We start from the raw sequence: 27,088 nt of genomic DNA, 5'->3' as shown, positions 1-27,088 counted from the left end.
GTTTGATTTCACTCACATAATAGATCAATATTGACCTTCATCCAGCAAGGATCAGCCAAGCACTACAGTGGCCAAGCACGAAAGGTTTCTTGTTATCTCTTCAAGTATTTTACCTTAGGTCTATACAGTACGACAGCAACTTAGCTCACTTCCGGTAATTTTTACCGGCGTGACCTCTGCTGTTACGTAACGCAATGTTGAAAATCAGGTGGCAAATACGGGTTTTCAGAAAAAAATGGAATACACGAGTCGTTCCTCCCTTCCTTTCCATATTGAGCCCATAGATAAGATATGAAACATGAGTATAAGGCAAAAGAATAACGTGTAAAAGTTGAATTATTGTGGAAAAAATGAATGCTTTTGGTGCGCGAAGTAGCCTAAAAATGAGAGAAAATGCATGTCACGATCACTAAAATGGTTATATCTACAGCTTGGAGGAAACGCCGGTCTAATGCTTTTCTGTTATGATAAACATTAATTAACCAGAGCTTGTATTAAATTTTCAGCGAAAATGAGCGGTGGAACAACCTAGTCGTAGGTTGAAAAGTTGTGTTCTTTGAGTTATCGTGTCGTAAGCGCACGTTGCAAGTGTCACGATGCTTCACGAAATGGATCCCAGCCGGCGCTGTCTATTATGCATGTTATATTGATCAATGTAGCAATTAAAAACGTCCATTGTTATATATTTTATTAATACAAAATACTCTATTGTTTAACAAAATATTGTAGTCGTCAAAGAAGGTAGTATCATCTCATTTAACTGAAGTACACGCAGTTTTAAAAAGACTGTTGATGAGTGAGATACTTGAACATGTTGAACGAGAAATAAGATAGCAAAATAATACCCGTTGCAAGAACAAGATGCGATGGCTTAGTGGACAGAGCGAAGGTCTGCAGTGCGGAAGGTTGGGAGTTCGATTCCCATCATGTTATTCTTAGAATTTTTCATTTCGTTTTTGTTTCTTTTTTTTCTCTCCCTTTTGTCTTTAATAATATAGGCCTAATGAATGCAGCTTGAAGGCCCACCTTTTTTATGATTTATTTCTTGTTGCTAAGTATTTCATATTTAGGCCTAATCCTACATTCGATTTGATCTTTTTTTTAAATTGCATTTAAGTTCAGTAGCTTTCATGAAATAATTTCAAATAAAGCATGTCAAACTTAAGTAATTTTTAGTTCAAGATTATATATAGGCCTATCAAATAAAGGAACATCAACACATATTTTCACGATTTTTAATTGGACTAGACCCTCCCCTATCGACAACATATTTTATGAGCTTTTATGCATTCATATTAAATCACGAGATGCACGAATTTCAAACCTAATGTTTTGGCATATTTGTCATTTTTACACAATGTCCAACTTACACCTCGGATTACACCTAATTGGAATCAGCAGAAGTTCGTTTTCCAGATAGAGCTTTGATGTCTTATTTAATCCCCCATTATAGAACACCACAGTTAAGCGGTCAAGATATTAGGTGTTTTCTTTCATTTTATCTCGCTACTCCTGCTTCAAATGTAGGCCTAATGTGAAAACCTTCCTGACAGTTATTTATTAATATTATAAATATTGTTATAATTTTTGGAATTACAAAACTTCAAATTTAATAAAAATATGAAAACTAGGATTTTAAAAAAATTAGTTAAAATAAAATCAAAAATCAAAGAGAGGTGCTAGGGGTTCGAACCAAGATCGAACTTCCAAACATTTAATTTACCCCCGGTATTTACCACCAAGCCATACCAGTGATTTGATAGATACGGTAATAATAGCAATGTTATTCCCACTCATGGCTCACTCGTATATTCTATTTCTGGAATGAATTAACACCGTCCAAGTAATGTAACACAAACCTTTATGCTGACTTTAAAATTGTTTAAACGTTGGGAGTATTATTTTCAAGGTAAATAACCAACAATGAACAATTGACAATGCAAGTTTCTTTGCAGGAAAAACATCGGCCTTACAATATCGCGTGACAGTAGTCACGCACAAAGATAAACATTTCAACATGTTCAATATACGACTCGGAATATACCCCAACCAAAATTGATGAAATTTTCAGGCAAGCTCACTTTAGTTATTCTATAACATGACACCCATTTTGATTCCGGCGCTTTTTCTTGCTTGATGATATGAACATTTTGTGTTCGTGACATGCAATTTTTCTCATTTTCCGAGCTACTTTGGACATGTTCAAGCTTCTTTATTGTCCATTTAATTCAACTTTTACAAGTTATTTGTTGCTTTACAAAATGTTTGATATCTTATCTGTGGTTAGGGTACATAAATGGAGCAATATACGACCCGTGTCTTCCATTTCTGGAGCTATTTTGATAAAACGTGTTTGCCGGCTAAAATTTCAACATTGCGTTACGTAACTCGTGTTCACCAACCCGTATAAATTTTCTGTCGAACAAAAGAGGTCACGAAGTTGCTGTCGTACTGTATAATCATAATGCAGGCCTAAATCCCGGGCCTAAATTAAGTGTACTGTTCGAGTAGGAGGATTTGTTTGATATTATTCTTGATTTTGAATAATATTATAGTACCTGTTTGTTTCCATATATCGGTTATTAAAATTACAATTCACCACATACACATTCCAGTTTGCGAGAGGTTTATAATGAATAAATGAATAGGTGTTATTATTTCGAATTATAATTATTTAGGGAGAGTGTTTTAGGATTTTGTTAGAAAAGTGATGATTGTCGATTATGTTTATTTTATTGTTGTATGTATTTTCCTGTCATTTCCTGCAAACCTAATAAAGATATTTTGATAATTGAAAATAGTCTGTATCATAAATCGTAGAGGTTGAAAGAGTCAACAAGCGTCAGAAATTATAATTTGCCATGGAACTTCGGTCATATTTTATTTGAAATATAACTGGATGTTAGGGTCTGTATGCATGGTATGCATAGTATGATGATATACAGACACTGACCTTTCCCTAAAACTATTAAGCAGCAAGTTGTGTATCACACCCATCATTGGTTCGAACCCCTTTATTGTATTTTATTGTTAAACCTGAATAGCGTGATTACTTTTGAATGAGCGGCAGCACACATATTTTGTTTGAGGATAGCTGGATCTATCTCCTTTTCCTCACATCTTCTCTGTAGTACAAAGCTGTCTTTTTATCTAGTGCTTAGACAATGTTTACTCAACCATTGCTATCAATGGATGTTGCCATTTTGACGACTTCTAACTTTTGAAATGCCCAAAATGAATCAATAAAACCGTGTATAAGATATTTGCGGGGATATTTGGGCGCGATTACAAAAAATAAGAAAATAAATGGGCACTTCTGGGTTGGGTATCTATAGAGGCCCTGCATGAAATTATTGATTGGCTCCAAACAAAGAATTTGAACCGGTGTCCTTCACCGTAGTTATGGCGGAGTACAGTCCATTCAATCAAATGTTGTCATCAACCTATTTGATCGTAGTGCAGGGTTATGTGTGTGAGACGAACTGTCACGGTAGATTGCAATCATGCTTTTGTTGAATGCATTTGGGTAGTCTGCCATATTTACGGGATGATACGTCACATGCAATGCCTCTATAGATTCTATAGAATTTAAGTATGATATATTTTCGATGGTAATATATTTTCACTTTCAAAGTTTGTAGTTTTCATAATTGCAATTTCTGAATATTAAAAAGCGGGAATAAGTCTATAAATGTAAGAGTATCGGATCATTTTGAATGTTAATAAATACGAAACGCCGGCGGTAGACACCAGCGATATCAGGGATTGCCGCGATTCTTGCAGTAGCTTTTATGAATAGAATACAATAGTGGATACAATAGCGGAACAATAGAGCGGGTAAATAAACCTCGTCGCGTTTTGCTAAATTTCACTTCTTCTTTTTCATGAACTAACCGTTATTTCATTAAGTAACCGTTATTTTTTAAACTTGGCAAAACCTCGACGCGAGGTTTTTAATTTGAACATGTCGATGGACATTTTGTAGCAAAAGTATGGTGCGCCAGAAGCGTCATAATTGCGATTGTGAGCATGGTTCAGATATTGTGCACTCTGCGTAAAAGTAGGTCAGGTTGAAGTAATGTGTGACTTTTGATTTAAGTAGTTGCATAATTTACCAAATTTGTGCATGCTGATTATTGCGTAATCACATTTTGGTTTTGGCTAAATGCTTTGTGTAAAATTACATTGTGCACCATTTGATTCAAGATTTGTAGGCCTATTAAAATATGTGTCCACACAATGTATGATATATTCCAAAAATGGCGCTGCATTCGGTGTCACATTAGAGAGATTGCGGAGAGACGTTTACTGCAAACGCCATACGGGTTACGGATTTCTGCATTTTGCGGTAGAACGTCATAGTCCCGTTCACATCCAAACTAGCCTCCTACACAGCCAGTTTGTGTCGGTCCTAACGCTCGTCGTTCCTAGTATGTTCGTGATAGCCGCATAGAGTCTGAACCAAGACTACGTGTAAACGCAATTGCAATCATGATGGCGCTATGCTGAGACAAATAATCTAAAGGTAATAGGAAGCACCCATTGATTCACCTTGGGTGCATCGAACCAGAGAAGATTATCTTCTTTCATCGAACTACTTTCCTCGGTATTGATATGCAAATACGACTGGCTGTATCTATAATGTTCTAAGCATTCAGTCCAGATTAGCAATATTTGAGTTTTGCGGGCTATTGGAAAATGAGTATAGGCCTATGTCACACGTGTATGCTCTTTGTCTAAATAATCTAAACAGAGTTTGGTGTTGAATGCCTAGGAAGTCTTGGTGTATATTATTCGAATAAACTCCATTATCATATAAATAATACCCTGTTTACTTTCTAAAGCAAAATGAAAATAGATAATCTGATATGCCTAGTTCGATTACTACCCAGCAAACACAAATATATTACAGAAAACGTTAAATGTCGGGTTAAAGGTTATGTGAGGGTTAAGGGCATTAAAGGTTTTAATAACATTCAAAAAACCTTTTGTTCAAAACTTGCTGATAAACGTTCTAACACAATAGACACTTAAATATGTTTGCCAAATGATATTTTACAATACCATTTCGAATTTTGGCTTAAAATGTTGTTGTATTATTTTTTCAGTATAACACGAGTTTTCATGATTTTTATATAAACATACATCGATATGTTATCAAAATGTTTTAACTAAAACCAAAAACACATGCATTATCATGTTTTAAAAACATTTTTGAGTTTGCTGAATAGTATCCATAACCAAAACACTTTGACAGCTGTTTAATGCACAACGAAAAAGCAAGGCGAAAAATAGCGTTGCACGAACTTCTGTTCCCCGTCCCAAACAGACAATTATACCGCATTTATGCCGTAACACGACACAATCTTGCCTAAAACGCCTCTTCGCAAGCTGATTTTTGGACGGCATTTTCCACACACAAATGAATAGGCAATCTTCCCGTTCGAATTCGCGTCGAAAAAATCGAAATTTGTTCACTTCTTCTTGTCTATACGAGATCAAATTTTAACCCCAAAATGGATTTTATTACATGTCGGACTCTACTTGTTCTATTAGGATACTTTGATTCGCTTCATAACAAGATAAACATAACATTTTTCTGCATTTTATAATGCGTTTTTTGTCATTTTGGAACGTCATTTTTGCTACCAACCGCAACGTAATCGCCTTACGGTAATTCCACGATTGACCAATTCACAATAGATTTCACCCTCTAGAGGGCATAATAACCGATTTTCGACTAATGTAGCTTGCCGTTGGCGTTCCCGTGTCACGTTTCACGTAAATTTCGCAATCTCTCTAATAACGACAAGGTTATACTAACATGTGTGAGACTTTCTGACACAATATTCACGGTTTTTCTACTAGCTATTCAAACCTATGACAAATTTGGCTGGTTTGCGATGTTCAATACCATTTTCACCCTGATGTGGCAGTGACGTCACGTCAGTACTGTACGAATTTTATTAGGTGCAGCCTCATTCGCTAGAGTTTGATCAAAGCTCTGGTGTACATACGCACGCGCTTAAAGACGCCGCATAGATGCGCGAGCGAAACAGCCGTTTCCACGCGTTGACGTCACTGCAAGCGCCGCTCGGACTGTGAAGGTTTCTGGATACCGAATATGGCTTTAGATTAGGCCTATATCATGTCCTCCAGGCCCTATGATTTATTTTTGGAAAGGAAAGTCTAATCTCGGAGCCTATTCAATTGAGAAGGGACTGGATTTTGTCATAATAATATAAAATTAATACTTGTCGCCCATAACAAGAAAGAATGCCTCGCGATTTTTTTTGATATCCAGTCATAGTATTTTAATTGATTAAACTGAACATGAAGCTATATCTTTACTAGCTTCATGCACTAATTTGCAGACCCGCCCGGCCTTGTAGTGAGTACCACATTAGATTGTGTTTACAAGAAATAATAAGCGCTGCCTCCTCGAAATTTCTTATGCCAGCAGCTTTGATGATTAAATATTATCTACAACCCCGCACCTGTGTTCAAGGCCTTTCTTTTATCTATTGACCTCAAAAGAAAGGATTAGAATGATCAGAATGCCGTCCCTGACCCGTTTCCACACATTAATAATGAGTCGGTAAGGAACGTGCTACCGTTATACTTCAGCGAGTACGTATGGCCACTACACAGTTCAATGGCCTTATTGTGATCTGGCGGGCGTTTTAAAAGCACGGTCCCTGACTGCATGGGCATATTTCTGGGCAAGGAACAATAGAGACCAATTGCCTGGCAATGACGTCACATGTAATCCCAGTCAGAACATTATAGGCTGGTGGTCATTTATAGTACGATCAGTACGAAAAGTCCAATGCGATTATTAATGTATTTTCTAAAGTTCTGAAGTTATGAAAGGGTTGAAAGACTACAATATTACGGCATAAACAAGAATTTCTTTGTTTGGTCGTTATTCCTATAGGCTCATCCCTTAATAAATACTCCACTTTCACACATCGTAATAACGGGACGTCCCCGTGGCGAAATAGTTAAGGCTATGGACTTCATATCCATTTATGAATTTTTGCTCAAGTTCGAAACTTCCCACCACTTTTTTTTAATGTTTTATTAACCAGTTTATTGTCGTAAATCAAGAATGACACCATTTCGAACATCCATTGCTATTGTGATATTTTATTTATTTTCATCAAACAAACATGTTTGATTTTTTATTTAAATTTAGGCCTAGTAGGGGGCATACTTTCACCATCCAGATGCTATCACCATGCCTGATTATCATGACATCTTCGTCATTTAAAACACATTTATCAGTGGCTCTGTTCACAGCTCAGACTGAAATTATATTAAATATTGATATTAATATTATGAATTAAAATCACAAACCGCGAAAGATCGTCAACAACTGTCGCTGAATATTGATATCCAACTAGATTTCCCCACAGGGCTATAAAGAACCACAAACCTTGAAATTTGAATATCCAACTACATTGCCTCGCAGGGCTACAAAGAATCACACTCCACGAAATATGAATATCCAACAAGCTTAAACTATAAATTAAGCTCCCGATACAGGGCAGGACTTGATAAGGGGAATTAAAATCACAAACCGCGAAAGATTGCCGACAACCGCCGCTTAATAAGGGTATCCAACTATATAGATTGCCCCGCAGGTCTACAAAGAACTACAAACCGCGCGGATATCCAACCAGATTGCCCGCAGGCCTATCGATTATAAAGAACCACAAACCGCGAAATATGGATATCCAACAAATGAAGACCACAAACCGCGAAAGATCGCTAATAACTGCCGCTAAATAATGATATCCAAGTAGATTGCCCCGCAGTGCTATAAAGAACCACAAACCGGGAAATTTGGATAAGGAACTATTGCCCCACAGGGCTTCAAAGAACCACAAACCACGAAATATCGATATCTAACAAGCTTAAACTATAAATTAGCTCCCGATAGAGAGCAGGGCTTGATGAGGGAAATTAAACCACAAACCACGAAAGATTACAAAGAACCACAAACCGCGAAAGACTAGATTGCCCGCAGGCCTATCGATTATAAAGAACCACAAACCGCGAAATATGGATATCTAACAAATTAAGACCACAAACCGCGAAAGATCGCCAACAACTGCCGCTCAATATTGAAATCCATGTAGATTGCTATAAAGATCCACAAACCGCGAAATTTGGATATGGAGCTATTGCCCCACAGGGCTTCAAAGAACCACAAACCACGAAATATGGATATCCAACAAGCTTAAACTATATATTAGCTCCCGATAGAGAACCACAAACCACGAAAGATTACAAAGAACCACAAACCGCGAAAGACTAGATTGCCCGCAGGCCTATCGATTATAAAGAATCACAAACCACGAAATATGGATATTCAACAAGCTTAAACTATAAATTAGCTCCCGATAGAGGGCAGGGCTTGATGAAAACCACAAACCACGAAAGATCGCCGACAACCGCCGCTTAATAGGAATATTCAACTAGGTTGCCCCGAAGGTCTACAAATAACCACAAACATTAAAACACGATTATCTGGGGCATTTAGACGCTTCCGTAGTGTAGGCTTGCGCATTTGCCAGTTCCGACATGAAGTAGGCCTAAATCGGATTTACTCTCTGTGTGTCTCTCTGGCATTGTCAACATTGGGTGTGTTGTTCATATTTAAATTTTCTTTACATATTTACGTAGCCTTGAATAATTAAAGTATATTAAAATGTTTATTGATCATTGTGTACGCCTCTGAACATTACAGTCACGCGTGACGAGCAAGTTTTAAAATAAACGACGGATAAAGTTTTGTTTAATTATTTTATTTGTCATGAATCAAGAATAGCAACTTCAAACATCCATTTTTCGTTTTATGGTGCACTTCGTAACCTGATGACTTTCCAAGCTTGGAGCTGCTTGGCTACATTCATAAAAAGAAAAGAAATCTACCAAAAAACGTTGACAACGTAAAGAAATCAGCAAGTTTAAAAAACCCACCTCGGCTCACTTTTTGAAACTTGATCCCATTTTGAACGCCAACAGCAAATCAGTGTTTTTATTTTATTTCTATATAATTAGAGAGGGCGGCCTATCTGCTTATTTTATTTCAACAGAATACAGCGTTTCCAACAAGATTACAAGCCTACTTGTTATTCGTTTAATTCAATCATTAATTATGATATTATAAAACAAAACACAAAAAGATATTGGCTTATCATGCAAGAACAAGATAATCCAGAAAGCTTACACATTAATATCGCATCTGCACATTAAAGATACATAACATTTCTGGAAATGTTTTAAATTGATATAAATATGATAAAGTTTAAATCAGTACTTTTTACAAATGGGACCAAGTTTCAAAAAGTGAGCCGAGGTGGGTTTTTTTAAACTTGCTGATTTCTTTACGTTGTCAACGTTTTTTTGGTAGATTTGATTATACCTGGATGAATGACAACCTTCACAAACGTACAATACAAAGACATTTAAAATGTATGTATTATGAAAACCGTATGTCCGATTAGCTTCAAACAAAAGGCATATGGATCAGTGTTCTCTGCCCTACTCACTTAATATGTTTAAAACATAAAAAGAGCACTTTCAAAATGCCTCCAAAAAGCTTTACTCACGAACTACCGCGTCATCCGGGGCGTCATCAGGATTCATACTTGACTCATAAAAATGAAGCATTACGGATGAGAAGCATTAAGCGCTATATAGACTAAGAATATTCGATGTAACGTGTCCTTGTGATTCCATCTATTTCCACTAATGTTTGACTTCTAACGAATGTTTGATGACGTAAAATCGAATATAATGACGATTTTACGGCATCAGATATTCCGTTAGAAGTTAAGGGTGTTTTGTTTTAAACCCAGCTCATCTTCGGGGATGAAGGTTAGCTAAACCATTCGCGATTTGGTCCAAGCATCAGATATCATAACCATTCCGACTTTGATTTTAATTGACTTTGCGCCACTGCATGTTTACTCGGCTCACAAAAAGGCCCCATGACACAAGGGAAAACGCGGTAAAATGAGCAAAATCGCCCAAAAAAGCTAAAATCGCCAAAATTGCCCACAAATTCTGCTAAGTAAGCTTAAAATCTGGAAAAAGAGGAGAGATTCTGCAAATGATGTGCAAATAATGTGCGATTTACCGCGTTTTCCCTTGTGACATGGGGGCTCTTACTTGCAGATGATTTTACATGCAGAACTCAAACAGGTGATTAAACCATTGGGCTATTCCAGTTGAATTCCATACACCCCTATGGAAGACATGCCCTTAATCTTCCACACAGGGAGTGTGAATTTCAAATGAAGTTACCTGAATTGGTGATTCTATTTGATATCTACACCCCTGTGTGCACGATTGAGGCCACGACCTCCATCTAGGGGGTGTATGCATGTCAAATGGAATAGCCCATTGGCTGCAAGAGTGTGGCAGTCAAATTTCACTGTATCAGCTACACATTGAGTATGTACAGTATGAGCAAAATATCGATTCCAATTTTTTGCGGCTTTTTTTTTTTTTTTTTATCTCGAAAGCTCTAAGTAATATGCGCGTTCTCGTTGCGAAACTTTGATCCGGAATCAATTCTAATTTTTTGACGCCAGAGGAAAAAGCACTTGGAATTCCAGAAAATGCATTTGAAGTTTTAATTTTACATGGAACCCTATGCCCCCCCCTGCAGATTTTTTTTTTTTTTTTAAGGCGAGTGATTTCAAATGTAAAATCATGATCTGAACAGAGGCCCCATGACGCATGGGGAAAATGGGAGATCACACAAAAACAGCCAGATTTTCTAAAATAACGACAAAATCTGTTAAAACAGGCTGCTGAATTCTGCAAAATTGTGAAAAATGAGGAGAAATGCTGCTAAATATGTGTGATTTACCATTTTCCCCCATGTGACATAGGGCCTAAATATTGAAATCCTACAAATCCTACAAAAGAAGAAATGTTGGGCTATTCCATTTGAATTCCATACTCCCCACCCGACAAGACATCTTCCACACAGGGAGTGTGAATATCAAATGGAGTTGCCTGAATGGGTGACCACATTTGATATCTACACTACTGTGTGCAAGATTGACGTCATGACCTCCATCTAGAGGGTGTAAGGATTTTAACTGGAACAGCCCATTGGCTGCATTTCACACATAGGACATACAAGGTATGCCGGTAAATCACAGTGTCAGCACATTGTGTACTTTGGAGCTGTGGAGCAAATTTGATTTAAATGTCCTGCTTTTTGTACACTCCTCTCTGCAAGATTGACGTCATGACCTCCATCTAGAGGGTGTAAGGATTTTAACTGGAACAGCCCATTAAGCATTGGCTGCATTTCACACATCGGACATACAAGGTAGGCTGGTAAATCACTGAGTGTAAGCACATTGTGTACTTTGGAACCTGTGGAGCAAATTTGATTTAAATTTCCCGCTTCTTTCGAAAGCCCTAAGTAATATGCGCGTTCTCGTTGCGATACTTTGATCCGGAATCAATTCTAATTTTTTGACGCCAGAGGAAAAAAAGCACTTGAAATTCCGGAAAAAGACATTTAAAGTTTGAATCCTCCCATTGAACCCTGTGGTAAAGCCACATTTTGGAACTCAAATTGGGCAATATCCTATATATTGACTGCCTTAAAATTGCAGGGGTTGAAAGTATGGGAAATTTCAAACATTTTATTTTTTGACCCCCCAACACCCCCCACACACACACACACACAATGCATTTTTTCCCTTCAAAAAATTTGGTGTATGGCGGGTGATACAGGCCCCATGACACAAGGGAAAACGCGGTAAAATGAGCAAAATCGCCCAAAAAAGCTAAAATCGCCAAAATTTCCCACAAATTCTGCTAAGTAAGCTTAAAATCTGGAATAAAAATTCCTTTAAAAGGAATAGGGCGAGCAAATTAATTGTCAAGATAAAGGTGTACAGTGTGGGCCAAAAACAACTTTACCCAATTTCAGAGGGGGGTTGCTCGAATTGTAGAAGAGCTATTCATAATATTGTTACATATTCTAAATGTATATATTTCTAAAAGTATGTGATGAAGAAATGAAAGCAAAAGAAGCTAAATTAACAAAATGGTGCTAGTTTTACGTCCGAGGGTCAAAAATCACTTTGTCCACACGTGATTCAATGGTCTATGTCCGATTACGGCATACATTTGCGTTAGGCATACATGTAATTGGTAAACACGTTTGGCCTGTCTTTGACAAGTGATGATTATTTTACAGGCATGAAAGAAATTCAATCGATTTTAACCCCCATTTACTTGTCATGAACTTGAACTTTACCCCTGTCATTGACCAACAATTAGCATAAAAATTACACAATTACAAAGGTTTTATCTGGCGCAATTTTTCAATTTTAAATAGGCCGTCGTGCATTTCGTGACTGCGTGGTTTAATATTTCTAAATAGGTTTGCAAGGTGTCAAGATAAGGCAATTCACAACACAAGAGATGACTTTTATTATATGGCAGAGGTAGACCTATACTTAATTAAGAACAGAAAGTTTTTTGGTAGTGCAGCGTGAATTTCGGATTCGTTTCCTGAACATAAGATCCCACCGAAACCTACCATAACTCTACATACGAACAACTTTCACAACCTCGGAAGTGTGATGAATAGATGCAAAGCACGGAGCGGACGTCCAAGAACTGGTCGTTCAGCTGCAAATATTCCAGCGGTTCAAAGGGAAATTGCAGCTAAGCCCAGAGTCAGTTGTCGACGCAATAATTTGCTGAACATACCACGAATACAATAAGTTCAATAACTTCAAACTTTCTTGTAGATAACATTTCGTAATGACAAAAACAAATCATGTCTGAGGTTACAATAATGCTTTGCGCATATTTGAAGAGTATTGTGTTTATTTTTGCAGCGTGTAAGACAAAATATCATAACTTGACATTTAAATTGTTCATGTTTGATTTATTTGATTGTGTTATATAAAATTGCTGAACAAATTTGTGCGTATACTGAGTGGTTCTCATTCCTTATCGAACTCGCCATTACAAGTGATGCGACGCGACAGCTAGTAGGCCTTCGCGTGGACAAAGCTAATTTCGACACTTTGATTTAAAACTTGCGTCACGTTTTTAATTTAATACATTTTTGAATAGTTTTTTTCACCAAATACTCTAAAGAAGATGTTCTTTACGAATATTTGAAAACAATTTGCAGCAGACTTTTTAATTTTGAGATACGAACCTTTTAAATTGGGTAAAGTTGTTTTTGGCCCACACTGTAGTTCCATATTGATATTGCAGTATTACTTATTGTCATCATTAGCAGAGGAGTGAAATTTTGATTGAAAGAATTAAACTAGGAAGGTTGGTGTTGAAAGTTATCTAAATGACGAAGAGACCAAGGAGAGCAATCAAATTTAGGACAACAAAATAAACACATAGGACTGTACGGTAAAACATGTACCAGCAGTCACCCCACCTTTGTAGGACTACACAACAAAAAGGCCCTCCAACATAGGACTTTACGGTAAAATATTTAGAGGACTATGCCAATTAAACATTGAATCCAAAACCATTATGTAAATAAGATAATGGCCATTAAAATGGGCTCACAGACATGGGTTCATTATTATGTAAATGAGATGTTCAATGTTTGCATGCGATCTCAATAAAAATTCACTTTAAAAGAGAAAGCCAGCTTTAATGCAGAAGAGGACTTGTAATTAGTTTGGGTGGAAGGCATTTTCAGGATCACGCTTTTTTAGGATCCATCATGTTTCATGACAGTCCACCAAACCATCAATGATGAGAACATGCACACAGAAAAAGCAAACCAAACATTAACTCCTATAACTTCATGTCAACTCTTTAATTCATTACTCCAAATTGTTCTGTCTTTTGTGCTTTTCTGCCTTTTAGGCTACCCTTAGCACATTATTAATATTAAGAAATACACTGCAGTTTGTAGCTAATTGGCTAAAAACTGCCACTTGCCTTATACATGACATTAATTTTATATTAATTCGCAATGTATACTTACTATAGCACATTATAAAATTATAAAGACTGCTCACTCCAATCATGGAAGTAAGAATGTCTCTTATTTCCATGCTCCAATCTTAACTTTTAAACTTTTTTGAATGTGTTGGTTGTTAGTCCGATACTCCGGCGAAGCTATGAATTCTATAGTCTGCATTGTGTGTTTTCTCTTCAATCATTTTGTTGAATGCCATAATAATTATTTAATAATCAACATGATCAAATACCTGTGGTAAAGCCACATTTTGGAACTCAATTTGGGCAATATCCTATATATTGACTGCCTTAAAATTGCAGGGGTTGAAAGTATGGGCAATTTCAAACATTTTAATTTTTTTGAACCCCCCCCACCCCCCCCACCCACAATGCATTTTTTCCCCTTCAAAAAATTTGGTGTATGGCGGGTGATACAGGCCCCATGACACAAGGGAAAACGCGGTAAAATGAGCAAAATCGCCCAAAAAAGCTAAAATCGCCAAAATTTCCCACAAATTCTGCTAAGTAAGCTTAAAATCTGGAATAAAAATTCCTTTAAAAGGAATAGGGCGAGCAAATTAATTGTCAAGATAAAGGTGTAGTTCCATATTGATATTGCAGTATTACTTCGATTTTCACTTGTCATCATTAGCAGAGGAGTGAAATTTTGATTGAAAGAATTAAACTAGGAAGGTTGGTGTTGAAAGTTATCTAAATGACGAAGAGACCAAGGAGAGCAATCAAATTTAGGACAACAAAATAAACACATAGGACTGTACGGTAAAACATGTACCAGCAGTCACCCCACCTTTGTAGGACTACACAACAAAAAGGCCCTCCAACATAGGACTTTACGGTAAAATATTTAGAGGACTATGCCAATTAAACATTGAATCCAAAACCATTATGTAAATAAGATAATGGCCATTAAAATGGGCTCACAGACATGGGTTCATTATTATGTAAATGAGATGTTCAATGTTTGCATGCGATCTCAATAAAATTCACTTTAAAAGAGAAAGCCAGCTTCAATGCAGAAGAGGTCTTGTAATTAGTTTGGGTGGAAGGCATTTTCAGGATCACGCTTTTTTAGGATCCATCATGTTTCATGACAGTCCACCAAACCATCAATGATGAGAACATGCACACAGAAAAAGCAAAGCAAACATTAACTCCTATAACTTCATGTCAACTCTTTAATTCATTACTCCAAATTGTTCTGTCTTTTTGTGCTTTTCTGCCTTTTAGGCTACCCTTAGCACATTATTGATATTAAGAAATACACTGCAGTTTGTAGCTAATTGGCTAAAAACTGCCACTTGCCTTATACATGACATTAATTTTATATTAATTCGCAATGTATACTTACTATAGCACATTATAAAATTATAAAGACTGCTCACTCCAATCATGGAAGTAAGAATGTCTCTTATTTCCATGCTCCAATCTTAACTTTTAAACTTTTTTGAATGTGTTGGTTGTTAGTCCGATACTCCGGCGAAGCTATGAATTCTATAGTCTGCATTGTGTGTTTTCTCTTCAATCATTTTGTTGAATGCCATAATAATTATTTAATAATCAACATGATCAAATAAGAAAAGGTGGATTCACTTTAAGTCATTTTATTTATAATTGATAGACTAATACAATAATTCATTTGTTTACCTACCTATTTTTAATACATGTCAAATGGGGGTATATTGTTCAATAGGCCTACATGTATAAATTGAATACCTGAGTGGAAGAAGGGCCCAACTCCATCAAAACTGTTTTTGAGATATTAGGAAAAAACTAAATATTTTGAAAAGTTTTATAGGCAGAATGTTTTCCTCTTCAGGGGACCTTTAATACATGAATATACAATATTTCATGCATTCAAAATTAAATATGATGTTTCCATGGCAACGGGGATAGGTCTTAATACGAACTGGAGTTGGGCCCTTCTTCCACTAATATACTGCAAGTGCCAGTTCCGTAAGCAGATGTGTTATAAATAGCTACAGAAATTTGGCAATTATCCATTAATTGCACAAGTAGAAGCATGTCAAGAAAGTTTATTGTAGTGAAAAGCAGATTTCATGGATGAACAAAATTCCTCTTTAACCCAATATTTGTGGAAAAAGGGCCCAACTCCACGGAGTTGGGCCTTTCTTCCATGAAAACCATGATTAAGTGTACTTGAAAGACTATTTGGAGAGTTGATTTTGGCTCATCTTTCACACACAAGGAAGAACAATCTGTTGGCAATAATATGCTGGGTCTAACTCATTTTTGTAAAAAATTGGAGTTGGGCCCTTCTTCCACTCAGGTATTCAATTATGCCCATATCATAGATAGGCCCTGAAATTGCATCGAATTTTTCCCGTTGAAAAAACAAAACTGATGTTTAAGAAATCAATTATTTCATTAATGACATTTTGAGTCATTTTTATCAATAAAACGATACAGGGTATAGGATATTGTTACTTTGACTTTTACGTCCATAAAGGTTTTAATCATAGACCCTGGAAATAGGGTCTATGTTTTAATCATGTAATATCAATACACTCGCATCTCATGCTGTGCTGGTCTCCAGGAGGTCTGCAAATGTATGAACGCCTGATTATAACCATAGATTTTATTCGTTAATATGCTGTGGAAACAATTATAGGCCTGGCATATAACTTTTAATGTCATATTTTCTTCAAACCATAACTTTTGAAATTCTCACTCGTTTTCATTCGTTGAAACGGCCAAACATACTCTCGTTTTCTTACAAATCGAATATATTTTCACCGTAAAAAGTTCCGCAAAGTAATTCAAACCAATGCTAGTACCCAGTAATCTCTTTAGTAAACAAAGACGATCTCCGAATTAGATAGCCAGCTCTTATCTGGACATGTTGACATAAATTAATTGACTCAGTGAGGTTGACAAATAAATCCGGTGTGTGAATAGTTGATTCGGTGACCGACTATCAGTAGGCGCGGTAAATTAATCTGTTTACGCCCTAGTGGTACCTTGCGCCCAATGTTACGTAAAACTGGCAATCATGCTTGACAAACAAAGAAATGAAAATAATCTGTTGCAACTTTCGGATTTGCATAAAAGTAATTCTAGTTCTACAACAACATGTTTTATTATTTCTTTTAATACAAACACATTGCTGCCTAAAATGACTTTATAGCACTGATTAGATATCAAAATGAAGTAATAATTACAAATTTTCATGAACACTCTCGCCTCTGTAATTTCCCGAGTATATAGACAGCACGAATATTTTCTGCAACGCTGTGACCAATATGTATGTCAAAACCCAGCACAAAGGGCGAGAAATGCTCTGCATTTCTCGCCCAAAAAGAGGAGAGATTCTGCAAATAATGTGCAAATAATGTGCGATTTACCGCGTTTTCCCTTGTGACATGGGGGCTACAAAAATAGCCACTGAGTCCACTAGCAATGTGTTTTCACCTACCTTGGCATCCCAATAACTCGATACGACAACTAACATACGCAGCACCGTTCGATATGGCCCATTCTACAGGTCGTATTCGCATGTACCGAGTCACAATCGGCGCATCAAATATACTCGTGATTTTGGTGGTTCTGTCAGTTGGTCCAAGGAAAACCTTTTTGGAAAAGACATTCGTTATGCAAATTATTTGCTCATAGTATTATATAATGAAGTTTTACCGATATCAGTAGAAAAATTGTTTTAGAATTCAATGCAACAAATGCGACGGAAAGGGGCGAGAATCAAGATGTGTTTAATTTCGGCTCTTTACTACCGACTGAGGTAGCTTTTGTTTCCTAAGCTCCTCTAAAGACAATCGTACAGATGATCCACGTATCTTTAAAAATGTTCAGTCCGTAAAGAAAGTTGACTTCCGACTGAATGAATTACCTATAAAAAATTTTAAAGCACGGTTATTTATAGTGCGCTGCGCACAGGCACAACGCCTAGTCGTTGCTCCACAAGCCTCAGCACACTTTACAGGTTGACGCTGACCTCTACGGTCCCACATTATTCCACAAACCATTAAACAACAATTCAGGGACTTTGCTGCTTCAAGATCAGCGCACACCCTAGACATTCCACAAATAACCATCGCAACCAGGATCAGCTCCCCGAGTTTCGTACGGGTTACAACGAGACAAATTAGCAGTGAGTTCCTTGTCCACGGGAATTTCAAGCTAACTCAATTTTTCCACGTAATGGTACTAGGTACCGCCAGGGTTCGAACCCGCAACCTCTCGCACCATAGTCGAACGCCTTATCGATTGAGCTAACTTGACTGCTACTAGGCCTATATGCCAGTAAAATCAGTGAACATGGACTTGTTTTGCGGAAAACATTTCTATTAGGTATCTTTATTAACATACTAAAAGTCTACTAAAATCAACCTCTGCGAAAGATGGATAAATCGACTTTTTTAAATAACACGATTCTTATGTCTCCAACTATGCTTAGAGGATCTGAAATATGATCCTCACTTTTTTTTCATTTGAAAGTTTTTCACAGGGTGGTTTTTCAAAGTGGCCGCCAAAATACCTAAAACATTCGTTATTATAGGGGAACAAGGTAAATATAGGATTAAATAGATTACCACTTGTAAACACAACTTAAAACGATAGTTTGGAACCATAAGAAACTTCCTGTTCCATAAAAAAAGTGTTATTTTTGCCACCCCGGAGGAACGGGGATGACAACACTCAGGTGTTGGTCACTCAACCCTATGATGAGATATCGCCCTCACCAACACATGTTTCTTGAGACCCTCTACGTATGAACAACTATGAACGCATCGATGGTGGGTACGCTAGGGCTCATGTCGTGTAAGCATCATGTGCTTGTGTATCTCCCTATCACTTCTGCTGAGTGAAAGGGGGAAAACATCAAGCACCCTAGCTCTCACGATCTCCCTGAAAACGCTCAAGGTACCATTCGAGGGCCATGAAAGGACACGACGATTTTTCTACATGTCCCGCGACTAGGACCAGATCAGGGAGGAACACTGGGTATGGGACAAAAGGGCAGGCAGGGTTTGATTCTTGGCCAGGAACCCAGCCTGAGGAAGGATAGAGACTCCTCCGTTGTTGAGGCGTAGGTGGTGCTCGTCCATGCGAGTATTTTTTTTTGGGGGGTGGGCTTTGGGGCGCCAGCCCCCCGGGGTCAAAGTAGGGGGCGGCAAAAACGAAGGGGCGGCGGAAGAAGAAGGGGCGGCACAAACAGGGGCGGCAAAAACGAAGGGGTGGCAAAATCAGCAAAGAAAAAAGGGTGGAAAGTTAAAAACCATAAAAAAAATTGTGAAAAGGATGGTTTTAGGGCGCTAGCGCCTAAAAATCCAAGCCTTCACTCTCTCTTATACTCCACTATACACTCACTCTCTCTAAAACATCTCAAGACTGGCCCACACTCTCTCTAATACCCCACCAGACCAGAGGGTGCGGAACCAAACTGGCTGCCGTGGAGACTATGCAGATGACTGACTATAGGACATAGCGCCATCACACGAGCGTTGGTTAAGTATGTGGCCTCATGCCAGATGGTATGCGCCGTGCATTCTCTAAATTCAGTAAATTTCCATCGTCAACTGTAATTGAATGGGATTATTTTAAAATATCACAAACAAATAGGCCTATGTTAATAAATAACATAAATACAAGCTAAAACCTTTGGGGTTCGATAATGAACCCCACAAAACTAACCGAGTATATGGAAAATGCCATACGGCCGAGCGGTTTTGCCAGCTCTCTCCGACCATCATGCCACTCACCGCCTGGCCTCATGCGATGCATACCTACGTACAACCGTACGTAAAAACGTACGTAAAAACGTGCGGTCTACGTCGGCGTTTGGAAAATCGCAATCTCTTTATTGCCATCAAGAACACATTGTGTCAAGTCCTGCAACGAGGGGTCCTCCATGGGCTCGAACAACATGTTACATTCCGGAACCAGAAGGATGACACCACGCTTGGACCCGCCCGAGGAAGTACAGCTGCAGCTGTATCTCCCTCGTGCGCAAGCGGCAGCTCGGAACCAGGTCTACGACGCCAGGTTTAATAGGCGAAGCCACACCCGAGCCTGGACCGATGCCGCTTGCCTGATCTGCAGAGCGCAGAGTCGAACGTCGTCGAGCCTATGGGAGACCCGGCCCCTGGCGAGGTCTATCGTCGCCCCCCAGAATTATTCAAGTGGAACAGTTAAAATAGGTTGCATTCATACTAACAATTAAATCACCTGTTCGAATCATCCCTGATGTATATGTCAGGGCACCGACACTACTTCATTTGCATAGCAAAATGACCCGTCTCCTCCGCAGCCAATTTGGTTCCGCTCCATCGAAATCAACCCTCTTTTGTGTTTGTTCATTTATGTATGGAGAGCCCTTCTTGGAGTCCGTAATGACTTAGGCTACGCTCTCAACTAGAGTCCGACGCTGCATTGTAGTACCTTTTCTGTGAAAGCGCTATAGAGCCAACCGGGAACACGTATTCGTTTTGAAAATATAGCATTAAAATTAGTATCACCCTTGTGGCCACCGTGCAGTGGAAAACCTTAATTCTTTCATTAAAAGAAATGAAAAATAAAAAACACGGATCTACCTGTGCACCTATAAAATGAGAACAGCAATTTGTCTCAAATATGAATGAATTTTAAGAAACATACGGGATATGATGAACATTGACCTGACGCCATGATAGTAGGATCTATTAGTCGTTTTATATACAATATAATACCGTATTGTCATAATACCAATATATAATGAGTAATATTTAGCAACGTAAATGTGCAGTTCATAATGCACAAACGAATACTGATCTTTATGATATTCAGGTTTGTGTACATCACATATAACATGTCACATAGGAGGTCATACGTGTTGACCTTCATCTATTGTATTTGTTCATCTGTGTATGGAGATGAGAAACGCCATTAAACGCCATTAAAACTCCATCAGTTCCCTTGTGGCGTGTGCCCTTGTTCCGTGTTCACTTGTTCCCATGTGACCTGCCACACAGACAACGAACCTTTGTTTTGCTTAGTGGTTCGTTGTCTGTGTGGCAGGCGACATGGGAACAAGTGAACACGGAACAAGAGCACACGCCACAAGGGAACAGCCTATGGATACAGGGCCTTAGGGGGGTAGTTCAGTGAACTAACCGGATTGCTATTCCAAGTACTTTGATAATACAGATAATATGTATTAATGGGTCGAGGCGATTGCATTGAAAAACCTAATAAATTATTCATAACAGTTACGTAATCAATCGATAGTGCGGACACTTTTCATTTGCAAACCACCAAAATTCGTGATCTTAAAGCGTTGGAAAAGAAACCACGTGAATAGAGTGCCCTCTCAAGAATATCTACTCTCTGTATATGTCTTTAGAATCAGCCTTCTACCCCCCCCCCCAGCTATTTGTGGGAGAAATGTATGATGGCGATGTATAGTTGAGTGTTGTATTGCGACCATCCATGCAGTTACCATTCAAACCTGTACTCTAAAGTAGCCGATACATACAATATGTGCATCATAACTTATACTGTTTTAATACTATTTCAGCTACTATGATAAAGAGTTTATTGCCCTGTTTGTATTCACAATGAGCGTATTTGGCGGCCATTTTGAAATTTTGAACAAAAATACGCACATAAACAATTATTTATGAAATGGTTAGAGCTTATTATGAACAGTTGTAGGTCATAGATGTCGCCCAATTCACACATGGACACTCAATATATCATTGAATCATAAGTGGCAGCCATTTTGAAAAAGTCAATTTTGTCTACTTTCGCAGAGATTGATTTTGGTAGACTTTGAGTGTGTTAAAATCACAGAATTTAATTCTGTGGTTAAAATAGAGACCTAAGAGCAACGTTTTTTGAAAAAAAGAATTCATGTTGCAATTTGTTTGACCTTTGAAGGTTTCGAGTGTGATTTTACTGGCCTAATAGTCTGCATACCTTTCTCGAGTTTAAATATTGTTTTCCATTGTAATGATGAGAATAACAGTATATTTGTAGAAAGTAAATTAAGCAAGGAATGTAACTAAACTGGCCTCAAAAAGAAACTTATAATTTTTTACAAGGTCATATCTTAAAAATCCTCTCTATAAAAATGAACTCTCTATAAAAATATCTTCAATACTCTACTCTAAACACTGGTCAGTAACCAAACAGTTGTCAACTGACACAACAGCAAAATGCACTGACATGGACCACAAAGGTGTTCCATGTCAGTGCCTTCTGCCGTTGTGTCCGTTGGACAACTGTTTGGTTACTGGCCAGTGTTTAGAGTAGAGTATTGAAGTAATCATGTGCAATTTTGTTCATTTTTATGGAGAGGATTTTAAGATATGAACTTGTGAAAATTATAAGTCTCTTTTTGAGGGCAGTTTATCTAACAAATTCCTGAAAAATTAAATGTTTTTGACAAAATCTTAAAATATGATTTAACTTTACTGACTCGAAGAAGGTATACGGGCTATTATACGAAATATAACAAGCAACAAGTTAACAAAGTTGTTCTTTACCACTGGTGTTACTCCATCTGCCTCTGTCACCCACAACCACGGATCGCTTGCATCTCTCCTGTAGTCCACGCTATACTTGCTGATATACTCAAGAATAATTCCATCGTTACGTCCTTGCATGATTACACCCGCTACTAAGCTGTCGTCAAGTAGATCGACTTGAAGCCAGTCAGTTTCGTCGCAAGCCCCGGCGCCACAGTACCAACCCGTACTTCCATCTAAACCGCCATGGTGTGCCAGGTAGGCCTCACCGGGAAAGGAACGGGAAGCGGCCATTTGACTGTCCAAAATTATACTGCTATCGGCAACACCTAACGCTGATGGGCTTGGACACAGGGCTCCTAAATAAATAAATAAATAAATAAATAAATAACAACATTTTACTCAAGTTAGACTATCTTTTAAATAAATAAATAAATAAATAAATAAATAAATAAATAAATAAATAAATAAATAAATAAATAAATAAATAAATAAATAAATAAATAAATAAATAAATAAATAAATAAATAAATAAATAAATAAATAAATAAATAAATAAATAAATAAATATATATATATATATATAAGGAAGGAAGGAAGGAAGGAAGGAAAGAAGGAAAGAAAGAAAGACCGACCGGCATGGCTACAGTGCTGCCAGAACTTCAATACAGCAAAGAAATTCCCAGGCCTATAGCGCTCCTATGACACTGATCATGTTCCGATACGGATCTTTCATCGCATGAGTGATTAATTATTTTGATTTCATCATCACCGTGATCATCGGACCAATATGTTGAAATTTGCTTCTCCTCAAAACAACTTTGCCCAACAATCTTACATGCAATTGGGCAATATTTTAAAGAAAACTTTCATTTACAAAACATAAATATTACGCCGTATGTTTTATCAAGCAAACTGAAGTGGAACACACGTCCAAATAACCTTCGTAACGTCCCCAGATTTTCGTTATCAAGTTAAACGCCAGCTTAAAACCAATCTTTGTAAATTGATTGTTTTTATGTTTGCTTGTCAATTTCGTGCTTTACGCGCTTCGAGTTCTTCATCGGAAGAGATTGTGCCTTATAAGAATCATTCATTATCATTGTTAACTTAAACAGGTTTTTGTTTTTAAACAAAAACCTGTTCAAGCAAATATTTAAAATTGCTTGCCTAAAAACAGAATAACTTGGATGTTAATACTTGACCTAGTGTTTCATTTGTCATGAAGGTGACGGGATATGGTGCCTTTTGTTTATGTTTGTTTGAAACTGCTTTTGGAAACCCACCGAAAGTCATAATAGCAGCCAAAACAATACCAGGTTAAACATGGAAGTTTATAAAAACCTATTAAATAACCTAATAAGGAAAACAAATTGTGGCAACAATGAGCTTTGTATTGAAAGTCATGGTTAAAGTGTGTTGAGTACCACCCCAAAGTTTCCCTACATACACCCCACTACCCACCTCACACACCTCTGCACCCACCCACCCCATAGGCCTACATAATATTACATACTGGTACATAATAATATTTATATAGCACGACTATAGCTATACATTTAGGTATAGCGCTAAATTATGACAAATAGGGTTATAGGCCTACATGTCAAATTAAAAACAAACCCGAACACAAGTCTGAAGGGTGTAATGAAAATGCCAACCCGCATACAAAATTAAACTGGAGATAGGAGGGACAGAAAATTAAAATCCCCAATAATAACACGCTAATGTTTGGACCGATTTTCCCATGGACCTCAAGCGTGCGTCTCTATAAAAGGTGTATCTCGATCTGAATTGTGCTGATTTTAACATGTATCGATCGACTTTTAGCGCGACTAAGCAGAACAAAAGAATCGGTTGCCCTGCGTTCTGAGTGAATATACTCTACATACCTTTACCTGTAGAACACAGGATTAACACAGAGGCTGCAGCTAACACTATACGTCCGTACATCTCGAAATGTCAAGCAGAAAATGTTTAGAACGTCCCAATAAGTCCAATAGCTCAACTTACGCAAGAGTGAACACGGTAATGCGATTGACATTTTTTGTCCGCTTATCTATTTTTTTCACTGACATAGGCCTATGGCAATACTCCCATAGACATGCAGGGAGCTCAACTGTGCACTGCTTGCACAGACATTTCTAAATTGATCTCATTCTTTTATATTTAAATATTAAGGAAGTTAATGCCAATTATATTTTATAACTATCTTGCAAATTACAGCAACATAACTTATTTCATTTTCCTGTAAGTGCGAGTCAAAATTGGTCCATCGCCACAGTGCGCTTAATTGCCAGTGGCTGAGTTCAGCACTGCTCAAGAATGGCACAAAATATTCATATTAATAAGATCAGGTGAAAAACGTAGCCTACTGAGCTGTAATTTGGCAGAGTTGCCAATAATAGGCCTACCTCTATCATACCCTCTGTATGATAGAAGAGGGTTAAAAAATTGAACAAGTAGATCTCGAGTTACAAATTAAATCACCAGCTTTCCTTTGGAATTTCCATACTCCTTTCGAATCATGCTAAGAAAACACCTTTCTGAACATAAATGTGAAGTTTCGTGCTCATTCGATGTATTTTTCACCTGATTTCAACCCTAAACGTTTTCTTATATTTAGACTCGGGACTCGGACTCGGACTCGGACTCGAGTCGGACTCGAGTCCTTTTTCAAGGACTCGGACTCGGACTTGGACTCGGAAGCTAAGGACTTGGACTCGGACTCGGACTCGGACCCCAAGGACTCGGGGACTCGGCTCCGAGTCCTCCTCGAGTCCGGCAAAATAGAGCATTTTTAGGTCATTTATTTTCGTTCATTGTAAACTTCTTCTTATGCTTGATCAATAATCAAATCACATGATTAATTTAAGTAATTTTGCATGCAAATAAATTCAGTTTGTAAATAAAAGTACAAAAAAAAATTGTTTCAGTTATATCTTTAATTGGTTAAATGGATTTTAATCATAATCGTTTGTTTTGACTGCTTGGTTATGGTAGAATGTACATGAATATAGCTAATAATACCCTGGGGCACTCAAGTTAAATTTTGGTAGGGGTGTGCGGCGCCGAACTTTGGGAACTAAGAACTGATTTGGGGGCAAAATATGAACATTTTTGTGGAGGTCTGTGAACTAAAATTAGGCCATATTATAGGCTTTAAAGCTAACAAATTCAAAATGTTTCCAAATTTGAGCTAAAGAGCTACAATTTTCAGAGTGTTAGGCTCAATGAACTGGAGCATGATGCAAATGTGGGTCTCAAGGAACTGCCAGAGAGCATGAAAAAGGGACTCTTGACCGCCGCACATAGCCTACCCGTACCATCTTTACATGTGAGTGACACTCTCGGAATAATACTTCATAGGCCTACAGCCAGATCCAACACCGTTTCGTTTGGCACCTGAAGTTTGGTAGTGACGTCATATTTTGATTGTCATTGCAACTTTTGCCTCTTTAAAACACAAGCCTAATAAGTTTGGGTGGGAAGTCTGTGATTATACTCTGTTTGCAAGGTAGGCCCTTTGCTACCAAATTATGAGCATTGGGGGAAGGTAAAATTGTGGGCAAGAACTTTTTTGGCCGATCGAAAGGGGGGTGGAAGCAATTTTTCGCAAGCCGAGAGGGGGGAACAAGCAATTTTGGCACATATGGGTCACCTTTCAAATAAAACGCTCTCAAAATGCTTAGAAAACAGTACGGAAACGCTTACATATTATGCAAATTTGCCTGCTCGCTGCGTTCGCAACATTATAATCTAAACCATTTAAGGTTTGTAAATTGGGATCCCAAAAAAATGGCATGTGATAGGGGGTGCAAATATTTTGGGCAGGCCAGGAGGGGGTACAAGCGATTTTGGCAGGCCGAAAGGGGATAAGCATATCTCTTACAGTTTCACACCTCCCCGAGGGCTCCGCATAATTATAGCACAGCCCCAAAACAATACTAGGCATGCAAGGTGGGACTAGCAAATTGTGTATTTACAAGAAAACAATATAGAACTAAAATTCTGGTTAAGCATGTTAATAGGCCTACATTGATAAAGTATTGGTCAAAACCCCGGGGCTTGAATTTGATACATAAGGACTCGGACTCGGACTCGGACTCGAACATTGAGGACTCGGACTCGGACTCGGACTCGGACATCATAAATTGGCAAGGACTCGGACTCGGACTTGGACTCGGACACCAATGACTCGGACTCGGACTCGGACTCGGATGACGAGGACTCGACTACAACACTGGCCTATACCATCTACAACTTGCTGCTGGCTATACCTTGTTAAGAACTTTCAAAAGAAGTACCTGAATGTGCAACCATAACTGTTTCAAAATAGCCCGCGAAAGTCATGCAGGTAACTCCGAGGTCATGCATTGAATTGTTTTGAATGAGGAATACTTCGGGAACCAGCACCTTTTGTTAGAAGTCACACATGAGCATGATGAGTGAAGTGAATAACATCTATTGTTGTTAATGAGTCAATGACCTTCAATGACACTTAAAATTTTGTTTGCATACACCTACTAATTGGTCATATTAAACCCAATAACATTGAAATTTTTGGTTGTGAAAAAAAGTTCACCTGAACTTAG

At 37.9% G+C, this 27,088-nt stretch overlaps 1 protein-coding gene across 1 annotated transcript in view; it reads right to left on the bottom strand.

Annotated features, from left to right (window-relative positions):
• LOC140137022 (uncharacterized) overlaps positions 1-24,448 on the bottom strand; it is a 78,413-nt gene extending 53,965 nt beyond the window's left edge. The window contains exons 1-3 of the mRNA XM_072158682.1: positions 24,386-24,448; positions 22,512-22,852; positions 17,447-17,600 (exon numbers count right to left, since the gene is read on the bottom strand). Coding sequence (XP_072014783.1) covers positions 17,447-17,600; positions 22,512-22,852; positions 24,386-24,446 — 556 coding nt within the window. The 5' untranslated portion in view covers positions 24,447-24,448. The remainder of the gene's footprint in view (positions 1-17,446; positions 17,601-22,511; positions 22,853-24,385) is intronic.
• Between the last annotated feature and the right edge of the window lie 2,640 nt (positions 24,449-27,088).

Source organism: Amphiura filiformis, chromosome 17, assembly GCF_039555335.1.
Source record: "Amphiura filiformis chromosome 17, Afil_fr2py, whole genome shotgun sequence".
NCBI classification, from domain to species: Eukaryota; Metazoa; Echinodermata; class Ophiuroidea; order Amphilepidida; family Amphiuridae; genus Amphiura; species Amphiura filiformis.
This window is presented reverse-complemented; position numbering and strand designations above follow the sequence as displayed.